The following is a 19,327-nucleotide window of genomic DNA, read 5'->3' on the forward strand; positions in this document are numbered from 1 at the left end:
GTGGATACTAGAGACTCCTCATATGAGGTTGTCAGACCTTAATTGGCAGTGCTACCTTTGAATGTCACAGTGGTGTTTAGGATCTGAGAAGTCAACGTGAACATGCAGATGGTCAAGCATTGTTGTGCTAATAACCTTTGACAAGATACTTTAAAACAGCCTGAGAATCTTTGTGTGTCTGTTTTACCTGGAGGTGATGCAATACTGTTGTTATGCATGATGTAACAGTTAGTTACTGGCTGGCAGCTGACAGATCCAAGGTTCAATCCCAATCTCGTTTCAGTATTTATGGCGTAATGTTTAAGAATTTCATGAGATTGAGATTGCCAAAACTTACTAACAAAATGCTTAAATTACTCAAATATTCATTGTGATCAAATTGGAACAAACATTGAGAAGACAGTTAGCTCCATGCTTGCTTTGTGTGGTGGTTCTAAAATTTACCTGCTGTCTGTATTAAGTGTTGTGTGTCATTATGATTGTTTCTTCAAATTTGATACACAATTCAGGTGGCTATGTGGCAATATGATAGTCTTCACAAAAAAAAATTCCATGTTATTATCTCTTTGGGTGCATTTTGAAAACACATATTTGAAAACAAGGAGCTGGCAACGCAGCATTTCGTGCAGCATGTCGGAATGTATAGAGGAATGCGTGTCACCCTGCACCACCATTCCAGCCGTCGTAACTTACTGAGTAGACTGCTGAGACATCAAACGCACATCCGCTGTGGAGTTGGGGTCTGGATCCTCATTGTGTTCCTTTTTTATTTTTTAGGTATCCGTTGTCTAGTTCTCGTTGTTTATAAGCAGGACATCATTTTGTTGCGTGACAGCAGCCTATCATATTTCACTGGGGTCTGTTAAAATGCATGAATATGTTTACCAACCACGCAGTGCACAACCTTCACTGATCCTGTCAGGTTCATGTAGGAGGCTTCCCAATGGGAGTACACAGATGATGAGTATGTCAATACGCTTTTGGTGTGGGGAGCATCAGATAATGAAGCTGGTGATGGTGCTGTTGCTATTCTGCACTGTAGAGATTAGAAACGGAGTAGGTAAGAATCCAATGATGCGGATTGCATACACTAGAAATCAAGGCACCAGTGTTACTTCAGTGTCGTACCTGCTATCTCCATTCCAGATGTAGTTCTGTGAGTTTTACAAGTCAGAGATGATGGCAGTAGGGTTGCTTCATACTCTTTGACTTATTCCCTCTTTCTTAAATATGCGGGAGTGTGTGTCTAGCTGTGAAGTAACACGGAAGTTGAGTTCACGATCTTTTTGTGGTGTGTAGCATCAACAGGACAAAAATTACTGACTCTAACAATGCTGTGGTTTCTGAGACTAGAGGATGTAGAATAAAAATTAAATGATGAATTGTACATAATTTCAAAGAGTGCTCCAAAATAGAAAGAGTGAGGTCTTGAAAGATGCTATTTTGTACAGTGCAGATAAAATGGTTTCGTTCTTGTTTAATCTACTTTCACCAAGAGGAAACATACGTAAGCCATCAAAAGAAAACATGACCTAGCTCAATGTCTACATCTACATCGTTACTCTGCAGTTCTCACTTAAGTGCCTGGCAGAGGGTTCATCGAACCATTTCCATACTACTTCTCTACCATTCCACTCGCGAATGGCGCGTGGGAAAAAGAAACACCTAAATCTTTCCGTTCAACCTCTGATTTCTCTTATTTTATTATGATGATCATTTCTCCCTACGTAGGTGGGTGTCAACAAAATATTTACACATTCGGAAGAGAAAGTTTGTGACTGAAATTTCGTAAATAGATCTCGCTGCAAAGAAAACCGCCTTAGTTTCAGTGACTGCCACCCCAACTCGCGTATCATATCAGTGACAGTCTCACCCCTATTTTGCGATAACATGAAATGAGCTGCCCTTCTTTGCACTTTTTCGATGTCCTCCGCAGACGTGCCAACTCTCCCGATTTAAGCGGGAGACTCCCAGTTTTTCCTTCTTCCTCCCGATCTCCCGACCGTGAAGACCGATCTCCCTATTTTCAGAGCTGTTTAAATACTTTCGTTACTATTTGAGAATCCTGCTCCTTTGATATATTGGTAGATGACAAGGTATGGCTGCTACTTGTCTATGTTAACTTGGAAGATTCGTGCGTTGGCTGTCGGGAGCGGCAGTAGGCGTAGCTCATGCTTCGTATTTATAAGGAAGTAAGGAACTTATTGGTGGCAGCGTTCGGAGACAAATGAATATATTTCAACTAGTGCCAATTTCCTCCGCTTCTGGTAGCACCAGTGCAATCGTAAAGTTATCGTGGACAAGGAGTAGTCGATAGTTGTTCCAAGCGAAGTGATTAGTGTTGTTGTGTCTACAGGGCTGTGTTGCCAAGTTGGGGGATTTCCCCCTAAATTTAAGGGGAATTAAGCTGTCTAGGGGGAAGTTAGAGGGATTAATGTTTCAGGGGGAAAAATATTAAGGGTTACTACCCTGCCTTCCCCACCCCTCCGCTCGACAATTTCATTCTTGACTCCCTTTTACTGCCCCTCCCCACCCCGCTTGCTTACCCGATAAATTATTTAGGAGAATTTGAAGTGCAATATAGGGGGAAATGGTGCGCCAGGGTTGGTATCACTGCTACAAGACCATTGTCTACAATGTAGGAGAATTATGTTCATGGTTCTGCTGCACGATTTGTGTACTCTGCAGTAGTTGTTGGCTGCATATCTTGGAGGTGTTGATTATTTTTCATGTAGAATGGTGAAGAAATACGATGCAGTGTTCAAGCTTTATTTACCTCATTTATTGTAGAGCATAACTTTACTTTAAACTGTGCCAATCATGCTGAGCCTTTGTTTGCAAAATGTTTCCCGATTATGAAATTGCGAAACAATATGGGTGCGCCAGAACAAAAACAGTCACTATCCGTATGGAAATGTGCATGGAAGAAAAAGCGAAAATTATTACACACTTGCAGTCGAATCCATTCGCTATTGCTACCAATGCTAGTAATAAAATGGACTTTAAGTTATATCCTATTATCGTATAGTTATTCAGCCCTGAACTCCGTGAAATTCAAAATTGCCTACTCTCTGGCCTAATTTAAAAGGGGATGCCACTGGAGCTAATATTGCTGATCTTCTACTTTATGGCAATTCTGTATAAAAAAGGATGTGGCAAGATGTTTGAAGCAAGAAATTGCTAACTTAATCACTGTAGGCTGTTCTTGTCACCTAATTAATGTTGCCGCTGAGAAGGGGGCGGCATGTTTGCCTTTAAATGGTGACGAAAATATTATTGATATATTTTATTATTTGGAAAGGAGTGCAAAGAGGAAAGAAAAATTTAGAGAGTTTCAAACTTTACACGACACAGAAATGAGGAAAATTCTGAAACTTGTGCCTACACGATGGTTATCGTTGAAAAGATGTTTAGATAGGATTTTGGAGCAGTGGGACCCTTTGGTTAGTTTGTTCAAGAGTAAAATTGTAAGTAAGGATTTTGAAGTGGAAACTCTGAAGAATTATAAAATTCCAAAACACACTCAAAATGTCGATGTGTCTACTTCATATCGCAAGTCCCAGCACTGTGATAAGATTTCACCACACTCCTCACTTAAAATAAAAACCCAATTATCAGTTTTGCAGAAAACCATTGACACTGTGGACTATGCTTTATCACATGAGGAATGACTTTTCATGTTTCTGTCATCAAATTTACATAAATCTTTATGCCTTTTCCTTTCAAGTTTTATGCTTATCTTTGAGAGCCCAAATATAGCTCTTCAGTCAAGTGCCCCACTTATTGAGGTCAATTTTGGAGGAACTATTGAAGAATGTGATGGCCAGATTTGTGAGACCACTCATTATTAAAACCTCCAGCTCTCTTATTGATGAAGATTATCACACTCCAGCAAATCAAAAGGATGATTGTGATCTGATGATAGGGAATTCTACATTTGCTTTGGTGACCACTTTGAAGCCTGATTAAAAGTCTATATTCTTTAAGCCTGTAAGAAAATGTTTCTTATCATGTGATTACATAATACACAAATTTCCATTCAAAGATGAAGTTTTAATGCATGCAAAAGTTGCAAATATTTGTACAATTGGCAAAGCATCATTTTCCAGCCTTAGATTTTTCCTAAATAGATGTTCTAATATTCTAACTAGCGAAAGTGAACACTTAGATACAGAAGTTGATGTTCTCCACTCTCAGTTCTGTAACTTTCAGCTGGAAGAAACCAACTTGGCAGCAGAGAGAATTGATGTTCAGTGGGCGTTGGTAGGTCAGACGAAATCGGCTGATGGGGTTCTTCAGTATGATAAACTTGCAAAGGTGATGCTGGCTATTTTGTCAATTCCACATAGTAATGTGGAATGTGAGAGAATTTTTAGCACAGTTACAAAGACCAAAACTCGGTTCGGGTCTATGCTTTCAAAAGTGTCTTTGGAGAAATTTTTAATTTTAAAATCAGCTCAAAAAGGCAAGTGCTTTGAGCAGAAATTTAGTTCAGAGTTTTTGAAGAAGGCTAAGTCAGCTACAGGTGTGCTGAATAAGTAACTACCGTAATCAGACAAATTCAGACTGATAAACTATTCAGATTATTTGCTAAGCCTAACATGTACGTCCTGTATAAAATTGATTTAAATTTTGGTAAGATGTCTTAGGGATATAAGATGCCATGCAAATATGGGTTGCATTATGAAATGAAAACTGTGCTAATGTCAAAACAGAAGTCTAATAGACATTAATTTGTTCCCTCGGATCTTAATTTCAAACTGTAGTTCTCTCGAGAGTGCTTCACTTGAATGTGTGTGAATCCAAAGAAACTTGCAGAGCTCATCATTCATGTTGTTCAGCATGTTAAATGATAAATTATACAATCCGAAGGCTCAGTATGTCCATTATTTTGTATTTACATGTAAATAATAAAGCAAATGTAATTGAGTTGTTACAGGTATTGAATTATTCCAACTTTAATCATCAGGAATGTGTTGTAATTTACAATGCTACATTGCTAAAATTCTCCTGATTTTTCACTTTTGAAAGTTGGCGTGTCTGCCTCCGTCAATCCTACCTGGTAAGGATCCCATACCGCGTAGCAATATTCCAGCAGAGGACGGATAAGTGTAATGTAGGTTGTCTCTTTAGTGGGTTTGACGCATCTTCTAAGTGTTCTGCCAACAAAGTGCAGTGTTTGTTTTGCCTTCCCCACAATATTATCTATGTGGTCTTTCCCGTTTAAGTTGCTCGTAATTGTAATTCTTAGGTATTTAGTCGAACTGACAGCCCTTAGATTTGTGCGATTTATCGTATACCCAAAATTTATCAGATTTCTTTTAGTGCCCATGTGGATGACCTCACACTTTTCTTTGTTTAGTGCTAATTGCCACTTTTCGCACCATACAGAAATTTTCTCTAGATCATTTTGTAATTGTAATTGAACATCTGATGATTTTACTAGACAGTAAATTACAGCGTTATCTGCAAACAATTTAAGGGGGCTGCTCAGATTATCACCTAGAACATTGATATAAATCAGGAACAGCAGAGGGCCTATGACACTACCTTGCGGAACGCCAGATATCACTTATGTTCTACTCAATGATTTACTGCCTGTCACTACAAACTGTGACCTCTCTGAGAGGAAATCACGAACCCAGTCACACAACTGAGACAATATTCCATATGCACGCAATTTGATTAATAGTCGCTTGTGAGGAATGGTATCAAAAGCCTTCTGGAAATCTAGGAAAATGGAATCAATATGAGATCCCTTGTCGACAGCACTCATTACTTCAAGGGAAATAGAGAGCTAGCTGTGTTGCACAAGAACAATATTTTCTGAATCCGTGTTGGTTATGTATCAATAATTCATTTTCTTCAAAGCGATTCATAATGTTCAAGTACAGTATATGCTCCAAAATCCTACTGCAAATTGAGGTCAGTGATGTGGGTCTGTAATTCAATGTGTTACTCCTATTTCCCTTCTTGAATATTGGTGTGACCTGTGATACTTTCTAGTCTTTAGGAACAGACCTTTTGTCAAGTAGTGGTTGTATATGATTGCTAAGAAAGGCCCTATTGTGTCTGCATACTCTGAAAGGAACCTAATTGGTATACCATCTGGACTGGAAGACTTGCCTTTCTTAGGTGATTTGAGTTGTTTCGCAACACTTAAGATATCTACTTTTATGTCACACATCCTAACAGCTGTTCTACTTTTCGAATTCTGGAATATTTACTTCATCTTCTTTCGTGAAGGAATTACGGAAAACTTTATTTAGTAACTCTGCTTTAGTGGCACCATCATCTGTAACATTTCCATTGCTATTGTGCAGTGACGGTAATAACTGTTTTTTTGCCACTGGTGTCCTTTACATATGACCGGAATATCTCTGGGTTTTCTACCATATTTTGAGACAATATTTCATTGTGGAAACTATTAAAAGCATCTCGCATTGACATCCACACTCAATTTCGAGCTTTCGTGAAACTTAGCCAGTCTTGGGGATTTTGTATTCTTCTGAATGTCACTCTTATATCCCTGCAACCAAAAAGCCTGCTATCTTTGATTCAGTGGCACTCTTGTGCAGTGAATATATTAGACCATTCAGTATGTTTCATGGCTCCAGTTTCAAAAAGGTAGCCCAAGCACTCATATCTGTAGGAGCTGAAGTGGCTTGTGACGATGATGTGGAGGCGATACTCTGTCATCTGACTGCATTTAGGAATAGAGTAAATGTAACTGCGGATGCTATTAAACAGGTGCTGGTTCCACTGGCTGTTGCTGCTATTACTGATAAGAGCCTCTTTCCAAACTGGTATGTGGATGGATGATACACATAAAATAACTACACTACAGTGACTGTATTCACTATTAGATGAATGTGATGTGTGAAGTACAGAGTACTGTTCACCACTCCATTTCGTGATGAGGGTGGGGGGAACCAGCAGTTAACATCTTATCGGAGTTTGTTCACTGTTACAAGTCCTTGACAATTTCTGAGGACTTAATGAAGTTAGCACCTTTCATAACAGATCAATCCTGAAAGATGTCACAAAACTTCCTTACACTTATCATAGTTTGAGAAATTGACTCAAACATACTTTTTAAGTCAGAGTTTTCAACATCGCAGCCAGAGCTAACTCATGTAGGAGAGACAGTAAACTTGGGTAAAGCAGTAGTGGCATATTGTAAGAACGTTGGTCTTTCAAAGAGACCCACAAAATCACTGAAACAAGAAATTGAAGTCCAATGGAACCATAATTTCAGTCTGGGATACTTTGATCGAGATTAAGGAATTGCTCAAAAAAAAAAAAAAAAAAAAAAAAAGAGTTAATTAGACATAAGAATATAGATGAGCATACCCTAAATAAGCTTGCCATGTTCCTCAGGCCAATCAAAGAAGCTAATAATGATCTAGAATGTGACAACTATCCACTTCCCCATTTAGTACTTCTGTGCAGTGTAAACTTTTGGATGAGCACTTCAGCCCTAATAAATTAGTGATGCCATGGAAATACTTCAATTAAGATGCAGAACTTACATGAACAGAAGTAATGATAAGGTTAAACTACCTGGTACCCAAGATCGCAACATTTTTTTGTCCCCCATATATCATGATATGTTGATGCTAAGCACTGAAGACTGAGATAATGTTTTCAAAGAGGTTGGTGTTCTGTGTCCAAATATTTCAGGTTAGTGAATGACTGTAGACACCTAATATTCTTTGCTCATGCAACATGATTGTGAGTGAATGTTGCTACAAATTGCGACATCCGTTTTTTCTAGTTAATCGTGGTTCTCATGAAAGAGCGCCAGGGCCATCAGAATTGCGACAGCTGTTGAAGTTCCAGAGGTATGCAAGAAGTCTGGACCATCAGACAAACATCACGAAGTATTGTTGTACCTCCCAATCACTGCTACTGAAAAACATGCAGAGGTGGAAACTGATATTGTTGGATGGTGGAAAGAACATGACACGACAGTTCTGTCTCTAGGTACTCTCTCTGGTTAAGAGCATACTAGGTATTCCAGCCTCAAGAGGATCTAGTGAGACAAACTTCAGTGCTCCAGGCTGGGTTGTTACTGAACATCGCAGTCATCTGAACCCTAATGTTGTGGATGATGTTTCACTTTTTCAAAGTTAAAGTGATCTGAAACTTCCTGGCAGATTAAAACTGTGTGGCAGACCAAGACTTGAACTCAGCACCTTTGCCTTTCGCAGGCAAGTGTTCTACAAACTGAGCTACCCAAGCATGACTCACACCCTGTCCTCACAGCTTTACTTCTGCCAGTATATCATCTCCTACCTTCCAAACTTCACAGAAGCTCCTCTGTGAACCTTGCAGAACTAGCACTCTTGGAAGAAAGGATATTGCGGAGCTACCCCATACTGGCAGAAGTAAGGCTGTGAGGACTGGGCGTGAGTTGTGCTTGGATAGCTCAGCTGGTAGAGCACTTGCCCGCGGAAGGCAAAGGTCCCGAGTTAGAGTCTCGGTCCGGCTCACAGTTTTAATCTGCCAGGAAGTTTCATATCAGTGCACACTCCGCTGCAGAGTGAAAATCTCATTCTGAAAAGTGATTTGTTAAATAATTTTGACAGAGATTAATTTATGGTGATACTATACAGATATTAAAGTTAACATTACGACATTATGTTATTTAAATTTAATGATCCTTTCCAGCAGTTTCCTAGAAACATCTAGTTCAGTTCTGTAATGTTGTGATGATTGCTCTAAATTTATTTTAATACTTAACACCACCACATCTTCATATTCTTGTACTGTTGCCTTGGACTCGATAACTTGTTGAGAGAGAGTGAGAGTGATTGTGTGTGTTTTGTGGTTGCGTGAACAGATCAGTATCAGTAAGTAACCAGTGACCCGCCCCAAATTCATGCTGGTTATCTATGGCCGGATGACATGTCAGATTTGGTGGTAATATACACTCCTGGAAATGGAAAAAAGAACACATTGACACCGGTGTGTCAGACCCACCATACTTGCTCCGGACACTGTGAGAGGGCTGTACAAGCAATGATCACACGCACGGCACAGCGGACACACCAGGAACCGCGGTGTTGGCCGTCGAATGGCGCTAGCTGCGCAGCATTTGTGCACCGCCGCCGTCAGTGTCAGCCAGTTTGCCGTGGCATACGGAGCTCCATCGCAGTCTTTAACATTGGTAGCATGCCGCGACAGCGTGGACGTGAACCGTATGTGCAGTTGACGGACTTTGAGCGAGGGCGTATAGTGGGCATGCGGGAGGCCGGGTGGACTTACCGCCGAATTGCTCAACACGTGGGGCGTGAGGTCTCCACAGTACATCGATGTTGTCGCCAGTGGTCGGCGGAAGGTGCAAGTGCCCGTCGACCTGGGACCGGACCGCAGCGACGCACGGATGCACGCCAAGACCGTAGGATCCTACGCAGTGCCGTAGGGGACCGCACCGCCACTTCCCAGCAAATTAGGGACACTGTTGCTCCTGGGGTATCGGCGAGGACCATTCGCAACCGTCTCCATGAAGCTGGGCTACGGTCCCACACACCGTTAGGCCGTCTTCCGCTCACGCCACAACATCGTGCAGCCCGCCTCCAGTGGTGTCGCGACAGGCATGAATGGAGGGACGAATGGAGACGTGTCGTCTTCAGCGATGAGAGTTGCTTCTGCCTTGGTGCCAATGATGGTCGTATGCGTGTTTGGCGCCGTGCAGGTGAGCGCCACAATCAGGACTGCATACGACCGAGGCACACAGGGCCAACACCCGGCATCATGGTGTGGGGAGCGATCTCCTACACTGGCCGTACACCACTGGTGATCGTCGACGGGACACTGAATAGTGCACGGTACATCCAAACCAACATCGAACCCATCGTTGTACCATTTCTAGACCGGCAAGGGAACTTGCTGTTCCAACAGGACAATGCACGTCCGCATGTATCCCGTGCCACCCAACGTGCTCTAGAAGGTGTAAGTCAACTACCCTGGCCAGCAAGATCTCCGGATCTGTCCCCCATTGAGCATGTTTGGGACTGGATGAAGCGTCGTCTCACGCGGTCTGCACGTCCAGCACGAAAGCTGGTCCAACTGAGGCGCCAGGTGGAAATGGCATGGCAAGCCGTTCCACAGGACTACATCCAGCATCTCTACGATCGTCTCCATGGGAGAATAGCAGCCTGCATTGCTGCGAAAGGTGGATATACACTGTACTAGTGCCGACATTGTGCATCCTCTGTTGCCTGTGTCTATGTGCCTGTGGTTCTGTCAGTGTGATCATGTGATGTATCTGACCCCAGGAATGTGTCATTAAGGTTTCCCCTTCCTGGGACAATGAATTCACGGTGTTCTTATTTCAATTTCCAGGAGTGTATTATGTACACAAATTGTCATCGTGCATCAGTCTATCTGTCAGTGAAACAGTATCAAAATCCCTACAATAGCTTCTGAGATTATTCTTCACATACAGGCAGAAAACCGTGACGAGGGACTTCAGATAGTCGTCATCCCATGTGCGATTAGCTGCAGTGCTGTGAGTCGTTGGTTATACTCGCGAACTTGTGTACTGGCTCTCCTTTCCATGGTGGCAGAGTATAGCTGTACCTGACAACAGACTCAAGGGGCATGTTGTTGGTTACAGGGGCTGCAATGGAGACTTGAAAGTCCAGTCTCTGAGCACACAGAGATGATGAGTTTGGAGATGACGTCAGAGGACCCAGTGGCAAGTTTAAAGCGAGTTCACGGAGCGCGTTTCTTATCTCTGCTGTGCAGTACCCTCAAAGGTGCCATCCCAATAAGGATGTTTTTCATCACCTGAAGCAATGCCTTTGGGAAACTGGTAATCTTTGTCCGCAAGTAATGGACAGAGGTCATCCAAGGACTAGACATACTCCACAAACAGATGACACGATTCTTGTAACCTTTCACCAATCATCTTGGCGAAGTACCCATGGTATTAGAGGGTAGTTACAGATATATCGAAGACTGGTTGTTGCTGTGTTGCACAATGAAAAACTGCATCCATGTCATTACACATTAACTCAACACCAGCAGCCAGAAGACCACTTTCAACGAGTACAGTTTTGTGGATGGCTTGTGCACCAAGTGGAAAATAATACAAATTTTGTTAGTAACATGATATATAATGATGACTCTAGCTTCACTCATGAAGGTATTTTCAACCTCCACAATAGCCATTATTGGTCAGAACACAACACACGTCACCCATGAACATGACTTGCAGCCATGCTTTGTCATAAACCTTTGGGCTGAAATCGTGGGCGGAGTGTTTTTGGCCCTGTACCTATTGCCAGACAGATTCAGTGGGCCCCTGTATTGTATGTTTCATTGCCTGAGACATTAGAAAATGTTCAACTTGATATTCAATGACACTTATGATTTCAGCGTGATGGTGCACCTCCACACTTTGGAGTGAATGTGCGTAACTATTTAAATGAAGCGTTTTGAGGGAAATAGATTGGTCATGTAGGTCAAAAGTTCTGGCCTCCATGTTCCCTGCACTTTAATCCACTAGATTCTTATTTGTGGAGACATTTAAAGGGACAGGTTTATAGTACTCTACCCATGGATGTACACAACGTAATAACTTGCATGCACGTCACTTTGGCAATGGTGGATGCAAGTGTGGTGCATAGGATCTAGCCAAGTATGACGCAGGAAGGGGCAAAGTGTTTGCAAATGCAAGGTGGCCGCATTGAGCATCTTCTATAAAGTGAATGTTGCTCGTGTGCGTCAATACTGGCAGTGTAAAAATAAACCTGGATGTCAAACGTATAGTACTGAATTATCGTGCATGTGCAGTCTAATTTAGCCTTTCTGTCGTATTTTTTGTACCTTATTGCATACAGGCGATGTTACTGTATCCACTGTTATTTTCTATTGGCTTTATTTGTGTCATGGACAGAACAAAGTGGTTGTTTATGTCTTTAAGAAGTGCACGTTATATCTTAATCTTTAAATGAAGTTAACAGGAACAGAAAGAAATACACAAGATACTGCATTGTGGATGTTTAAATTGGATACAGTTTGATGCTTTAACCAAAAAAAAAAAAAAAAAAAAAAAAAGTTTTTCACAAACTTGACGAGCCTGCATATCCATTCCCCACATTATTCTCTTATCTCACTGAGCAGGGCAGAGTTCATGCTACCTGTTCTGGCCACACTGCATGCAGTTAGTGTTGCCAGAGCCTTGTTTTTTAAATCAATATCTATTAAACTTATTGGCAAGACTAGGTTTTGCCAGATATACTTTTGTCTTGAATTAGGATGAGGAATCGCAAACTCATCGCTGAGTGCATTTTTTCTCCACCCTGTATATTTCTGTGTTGGAAATACTGTGTACACAAAAACATCATGTTTACGTACAATGATAACAAACATGGAAGCAAATTTTTTAAGCCCTCACATTTGGGTTTCCTGTTTTAACTTGCATAGCAATCATAATGAATTTTTTTCATTCCTTACAGGACATGTGGGAGATTACAACTCTAGCTGCACTTGTCATTCTTACTCCAACCAGAGACCATGTGTGCCATAAATCCCTTCATCACCATACAGTTATATACTGCTGAATGAGTTGCTGTGGTTTAAGGAGCAAGTTATGAAAAGCTTAGATTTCTCACATTTCTCAGTTGTTCAGGAACTGTTATCTGATAATATTTTCTACCATAAAATTGACTCAACAATACCAGCATAACATGTATTGCTTTCATGAACTCAGTTGAGATGTTTGTTATAACAGTTGGGCCTTTTATATAATTTTGATGATGATATTTTTTACATATCTGTGCAAAACTTAACCTGTTTGATGTCTTGAATAAACAGTACTCTACATGTGTGTTAATTTGCACACTGAGACTCTATATACTTGATGTTCACTTATCTGACTTGACTTAATTGCAGTGTAAGAAACCAAATGGAGAAATCTCATGTAGAAACATGATTCAAAATTGACTGAACTAAATTTATCCGATCTTATAGGCTTGAAGGAAGTTGAATCCTCATTTGTCAAACAATACATAATGTCTTATGTTTAATTTGTTTCTTCTCTGTAGGCTAAGATGTTTCATATTCAAAAGTAGATTTGTCTGGAGCAAGCTTTAATTTTTCAGGGAAAGTTTATAAAGGGGAGGTGACAACCGGTGATACTGGTGATACACCTTTGCTTGTCGCAATAAAAACTCTGAAGGAAAATGCTACTCCAAAGACACAGGCAGACTTTAGAAGAGAGGTGGAACTAATGACTGATCTACGGCATTCCAATATTGTATGTCTACTTGGAGTTGTTATGAGGGGCGAACCACTATGTATGTTGTTTGAGTACATGACACAGGTGAGTGATTGAGTTATAAATTAAATATATTGTATGTATTTTGTGCCACTTATAAAAACTGGTTTTGCTTTGTGTGTGCAGAGTCTTCAGATGGAATGTACTGTATATCTAAAGAACAAGAAATGCATTAATTTTACCTATCATAATTTTTTTTAATGTAAAACTATCTGAACATGGAAAAAATAGTATATTTGACACTGCTAGGAACAGGATTGTATCAGTGGTCAGAAAAAAGTAAACCCTACCTATATTATTTCATGTTCTTATGTTTCTAGCACAACTGAAATTAATTCTCAGCACAGACTGCAGTTAAAGTGTTAGTCAGTAGATGGTATGGACATGCTGGAGGAGCATGTATATTTGTTTCTTTTTTGCCGATCTATTCAGCAACACATTTAAACCCATGTGTGCTTTGTTGTGTCAACATGACAAGCTGCAATTGACTGATGATGAATGCTCATGATGATGTTGCATACCAATTTGAGAATGATATGAAATATTTTCAAGAAAAAGTTCAAGTACTTCAGTAAATAGTGTTTGGAGCAAAATTTGTGGTGTTTTTAGTCATATTTGAGTTGAAAGTGGTTGCAGTTCAAAATTCCATTGTGATTTCATTTTCAGATATGACTTACAGTAGATAGACAACAGGAGCAAGTAGTGGCATTATTACTTAAAATCGTGTGATAACTTGAGCAATTTCAGTGTTGGTCAAACTCCTATATACAATCAACTGGAACCCATTTTCTTAGAACAACTGAGACTACTAGCAGTAATGCATTTTAGAGTGCTCCTTTAGTCATACTTCATGTAGAAAAGACAGTACAAAACATTGATACATTTGGAATGCTGTAGCATTGTTGAGATGTGAGGCTATGATTTCTCTGACAATCAGATTACCATACGTACTGCCTTAACTATAAACAGATGGATCTGCAGTCTTTGATCAGCTGATAGATGTAAATGTTGACAACACTGTGGGATTCCAGTCACAAAGTTAATGAATGGATAGGCACTTCTACTGCACGTCAGTCATAAATTTCTCAGTAACGGTCAAAGCTGCAGAGTACAAGTCCTCCATATTTGTCTGTAGTTTTCCATACCATTTCCAAAAAAAGAGATTTGATTGCTTGTCGTCTACTATTGTAATTATCATATGCACAACCATCTGTAGTTAAGTTGCAGATGTAGGCAATGGAATTTAATTAGTAGCATGTTGACATCTCGTATGAATTGCATCTCAACATTTTTTATGCATGTTTGATGACTGTAGTGAAGAACCCCTAGAAGCTTGCATTTAATGGCCCATTCGTGATTGTGAAATCATGAATGAATGCCACCTTTCACAAAACTGCTTGATAGGCAATAATACACAGGTAGTTAAGCATGCTCCTTAAAATGCTTTCGTGGTATGGTATCACAACAGGGTATTAATCAGGCACCGTGTTGCACAAATTGCCATAAAACTATTATTATGTGAACTACCTCTGGGGTCATGTTTACTTCATATTTCACTCATAGAACATGAATGAAACTGGATTACCAAATGTCAGGCACACCACCACCACCACCACCACCACCGTCACCACCAGTAAGTTTCTTGGTTTCACAGATGGGAAAAACAAACATTTAATGTTGTTTCTATTGAGGATTCTTACAATTCTTGAAAATTTACTGCTGAAGTATAGTAAGAAGGCTGTGATTATGGATGCTTCCATTGCTTGATTTTGTTCCCTGGGCTGGTCTGAACAGCCATCCTGTCAGAAAACTGTCATTGGCTGTTGAAACTCATGTGGCAGGCAGGAAGGTAAAGGTTGCATACTCACTGAAGTAGGTTTCACAGTTTGCTGCCATGCTGTTCAGTGTTGTGAGAACTTGTAGCCTGCAAATATACATCAGTGTGAACTGGCCTTTTAGTACTTGCTTTGTGCTAGTGTTTCATTTGGCTTTGTACATAAATATCCAGAAAGGGTAATACACAACATTTTTCCACCTGTATTGTAACTAGAACATTTGGACAGTACAAAATGAAATGCTTCAGAAACATCGATGGCCCTTTGGCTCCAAAAGGTCGCATCATGTATGAGTTGTTGGTGTACTGCCAAAAGCAGAAAGGTTTTCGGGCTGTCAGCTGTAGTGATTTTACTTTTGAGTCCTCCATAAAATAGTTGGCATTCTCAGGAGACAGAGGGCTTCCCAACGGAAACCCACATACTCACCGGAAGTACTGGTTGTTGGGTACGAAGTATGTTAAGTTAAGCACATGTTTGAACAGTGCCATAATTTCCTCCTCAGATGGGCTGCCAGTGAGTTCCAAGGAGACTTATAAAGGACTTTTGTAAACAAAGATACTACGTTGAAACTAACATAGAGATCCAGTGGTTGTAATATGTTTTCAGGTGACCTATGGAGTCCTCAAACTTCCCGATGATGTGACTGAATTTGCCTAAGAGGGGTTCCAGTAGTGATACACACTGAGGTAACAAAAGTCATGAGGGCCCCAGGAGCTCAGCATTTGGTTACTGGGTATAGGCTTGGCAACCCCGGGTTCCTGATCTGGGGACTGGTAAGCACCACCAGTCCTCTGTTACCATAAGCTCTGGGTATGCTTTAGTGACCACCGTGGGGTGCGGCGGTGGAATTTAATGTGTTTAGGAGAAGGGGCCTTGGCTTCACCACCTGTACCGTGAGGAAGGTACACACCTCTATAAAAAAAAACCTTGACCACAAGGTGTGCTACATGCTGTTGAGGTGAATGGCTTTTGAGGTGAATGGCTTTTGAGGTGAATGGCTTTTGAGGTGAATGGCTTTTGAGGTGAATGGCTTTTGAGCTAAAAGTCTCTAGCAGGCAACCTCTGGGGAACCTGCCTCTCCCAGTTGTACGAGGGCAGTTCAATAAGTAATGCAACACATTTTTTTTCTGAAACAGGGGTTGTTTTATTCAGCATTGAAATACACCAGGTTATTCCCCAATCTTTTAGCTACACAACACTATTTTTCAACGTAATCTCCATTCAATGCTATGGCCTTACGCCACCTTGAAATGAGGGCCTGTATGCCTGCGCGGTACCATTCCACTGGTCGATGTTGGAGCCAACGTCGTACTGCATCAATAACTTCTTCATCATCTGCGTAGTGCCTCCCACAGATTGCGTCCTTCATTGGGTCAAACATATGGAAATCCGACGGTGCGAGATCGGGGCTGTAGGGTGCATGAGGAAGAACAGTCCACTGAAGTTTTGTGAGCTCCTCTCAGGTGCGAAGACTTGTGTGAGGTCTTGCGTTGTCATGAAGAAGGAGAAGTTCGTTCAGATTTTTGTGCCTACGAACAAGCTGAAGTCGTTTCTTCAATTTCTGAAGAGTAGCACAATACACTTCAGAGTTGATCGTTTGACCATGGGGAAGGACATCGAACAGAATAACCCCTTCAGCGTCCCAGAAGACTGTAACCATGACTTTACCGGCTGAGGGTATGGTTTTAAACTTTTTCTTGGTAGGGGAGTGGGTGTGGCGCCAGTCCATTGATTGCCGTTTTGTTTCAGGTTCGAAGTGATGAACCCATGTTTCATCACCTGTAACAATCTTTGACAAGAAATTGTCACTCTCAGCCACATGACGAGCAAGCAATTCCGCACAGATGGTTCTCCTTTGCTCTTTATGGTGTTCAGTTAGACAACGAGGGACCCAGTGGGAACAAACCTTTGAATATCCCAACTGGTGAACAATTGTGACAGCACTACCAACAGAGATGTCAAGTTGAGCACTGAGTTGTTTGATGGTGATCCGTCGATCATCTCGAACGAGTGTGTTCGCACGCTCCGCCATTGCAGGAGTCACAGTTGTGCACGGCCGGCCCGCACGCGGGAGATCAGACACTCTTGCTTGATCTTGCGGCGATGATGACACACGCTTTGCCCAATGACTCACCGTGCTTTTGGCCACTGCCAGATCACCGTAGACATTCTGCAAGTGCCTATGAATATCTGAGATGCCCTGGTTTTCCGCCAAAAGAAACTCGATCACTGCCCGTTGTTTGCAACGCACATCCGTTACAGACGCCATTTTAACAGCTCCGTACAGCGCTGCCACCTGTCGGAAGTCAATGAAACTATACGAGACGAAGCGGGAATGTTTGAAAATATTCCACAAGAAATTTCCGGTTTTTTCAACCAAAATTGGCCGAGAAAAAAAAGTGTTGCATTACTTATTGAACTGCCCTCGTACAAGGCTTACTCAGGCATGCAGCATTCTGCATGGGTCAACAGTTGTTCCCTAGCATCTTACAGGATCCGTATGGAATGGTCTCATCAAACTACTACTCCTGACTATAATTGTACCATCAGGTAGTACCTACACATACTCATAAAAGAGAGCTCCACTGGTCAGTCCTCCTTAGAAGTAGTCTCAGAATCATAGTAAGAGGGTATTAGTATGCCATAACACTTTCATTGTAATCAAGAGAACAGGGGGAACCTTTGAGAAGGTCTCCTCTTTCTATGTTCACAATATATTGGAGGGTATTGCTGGGTCCCTAAAAAGTGTCAAACGACTTCGTGATGGAGCACTTCTAGTTGAAAGTGCTAATTCAAACCAACCTCTGGGATGTAAGGCCTTATGTGACTACCCAGTCGAGGCTGAGTTGCATAACGCCCTTAACTTTAGTAAGGGCATAGTTACCTGCTCCAATATAATGGTGAAGGACCCCGTGGAGTTTGTGAAAAATGGAAAAATATGAGCATCACGGAAGTGCAGAACTGTATGAGAAGAGTCAGTCGCACATTGGAAAAACCTGCAAGATTTATTCCAATGTTTAGTACTCCAAAATTACCTGAACACGTCCTTGCAGGCTATATTTTTCTTAACGTTCGTCCATTTGTTCATAACACAATGTGATGCTTCAGATGTTAAAGATTTGGCCATACCGATATGGGATGTAATGGGAGTGCTAGGTGTGGCAATTGTGGAGGCTCAGCTCATGAATCAGGAAATTTTTGTACATTTCCTCTGGAACGTATAAAGTGCTCCGGGGATCGCCCAGTGTGGAGCAGAAAGTGTGAGGTTTACAATAAGGAAAGGGAAATTCAGGAGCTGAAAGTCGAAACACCCATACCCTGTGGTGAAGCTGAAAAAGCTTTCAAAGCTATGCAAACTCCAGTTTGTGCTACTTCTTTTGAATCAGCTCTTAAGAAACCAATAGCCAAGTGCCTCCACACAAATCAGACTGCAGATTCAAGTATGAGCGCATAAACTTGTTGGTGTGCCTGTGGGGGAGACGCTACACTTGAACCAGAAATCGTTGGGAAGCTGTCGGCAATGGGTTTACCACCTAACCCATATACCACTGCCCACCATCAGAAGCCTACTAAGCTGTTCCTTCAACCGAAGCAACCAACTCCCACCATAAGTAAGGAAAAAGTCCTTCAAAAACTAGTTCTAAGTCAAAGAAGGAGGCAGTTAAATTTTCATATCAGTGAGCTCTCCCCCCTTCAGATGGGGTCTATGCTCTTGAGGATATGGACTTCCGATCGAAGGAATCAGGAATCGGCCAACGTTCCCCTGACCTCCACAGTAAATCACGGCCTCCAAGTGAGACAGACAAGACCAACCATCTGCAATCAATGACTCCCACAGGGACTACTGTGTTGCAGTGTAATTTAAATGGATACCGATCACATTTGGAAGAATTACAGCTCGTGGTCCAGAAGAAACTGTTCTGCATCTGCTTTCAAGAGACTTATTTGAAAGTCACTGACCCACCTGCATTACGGGGTTACCACCCTTACAGGAAGGATGATATTACTGGAGATGTGGGTAAAGTTGGAGAGGCTGTTTTCATTGATGACAGATGCTGTTCCTCTCCCTTCACTTTTACCGTGGCCATACAAGCAGTTACCATGAAAGTTGTAGCACCACTTAACATCACAGTGTGTTCTTTATATCTTCCACCTCATGATGCTTTAGATGCAGACGTACTGACAGAACTCTTCCGGACAC

The 19,327-nt window shown here is 41.5% G+C and overlaps 1 protein-coding gene across 1 annotated transcript in view; it reads left to right on the forward strand.

Annotated features, from left to right (window-relative positions):
- Window positions 1-19,327, forward strand: part of LOC124556448 (tyrosine-protein kinase transmembrane receptor Ror-like) — a 127,081-nt gene that overhangs the window by 96,403 nt on the left and 11,351 nt on the right. Inside the window, exon 8 of the mRNA XM_047130397.1 lies at window positions 13,116-13,336. Coding sequence (XP_046986353.1) covers window positions 13,116-13,336 — 221 coding nt within the window. The remainder of the gene's footprint in view (window positions 1-13,115; window positions 13,337-19,327) is intronic.

This window comes from Schistocerca americana, chromosome X (assembly GCF_021461395.2).
Source record: "Schistocerca americana isolate TAMUIC-IGC-003095 chromosome X, iqSchAmer2.1, whole genome shotgun sequence".
NCBI lineage: Eukaryota > Metazoa > Arthropoda > Insecta > Orthoptera > Acrididae > Schistocerca > Schistocerca americana.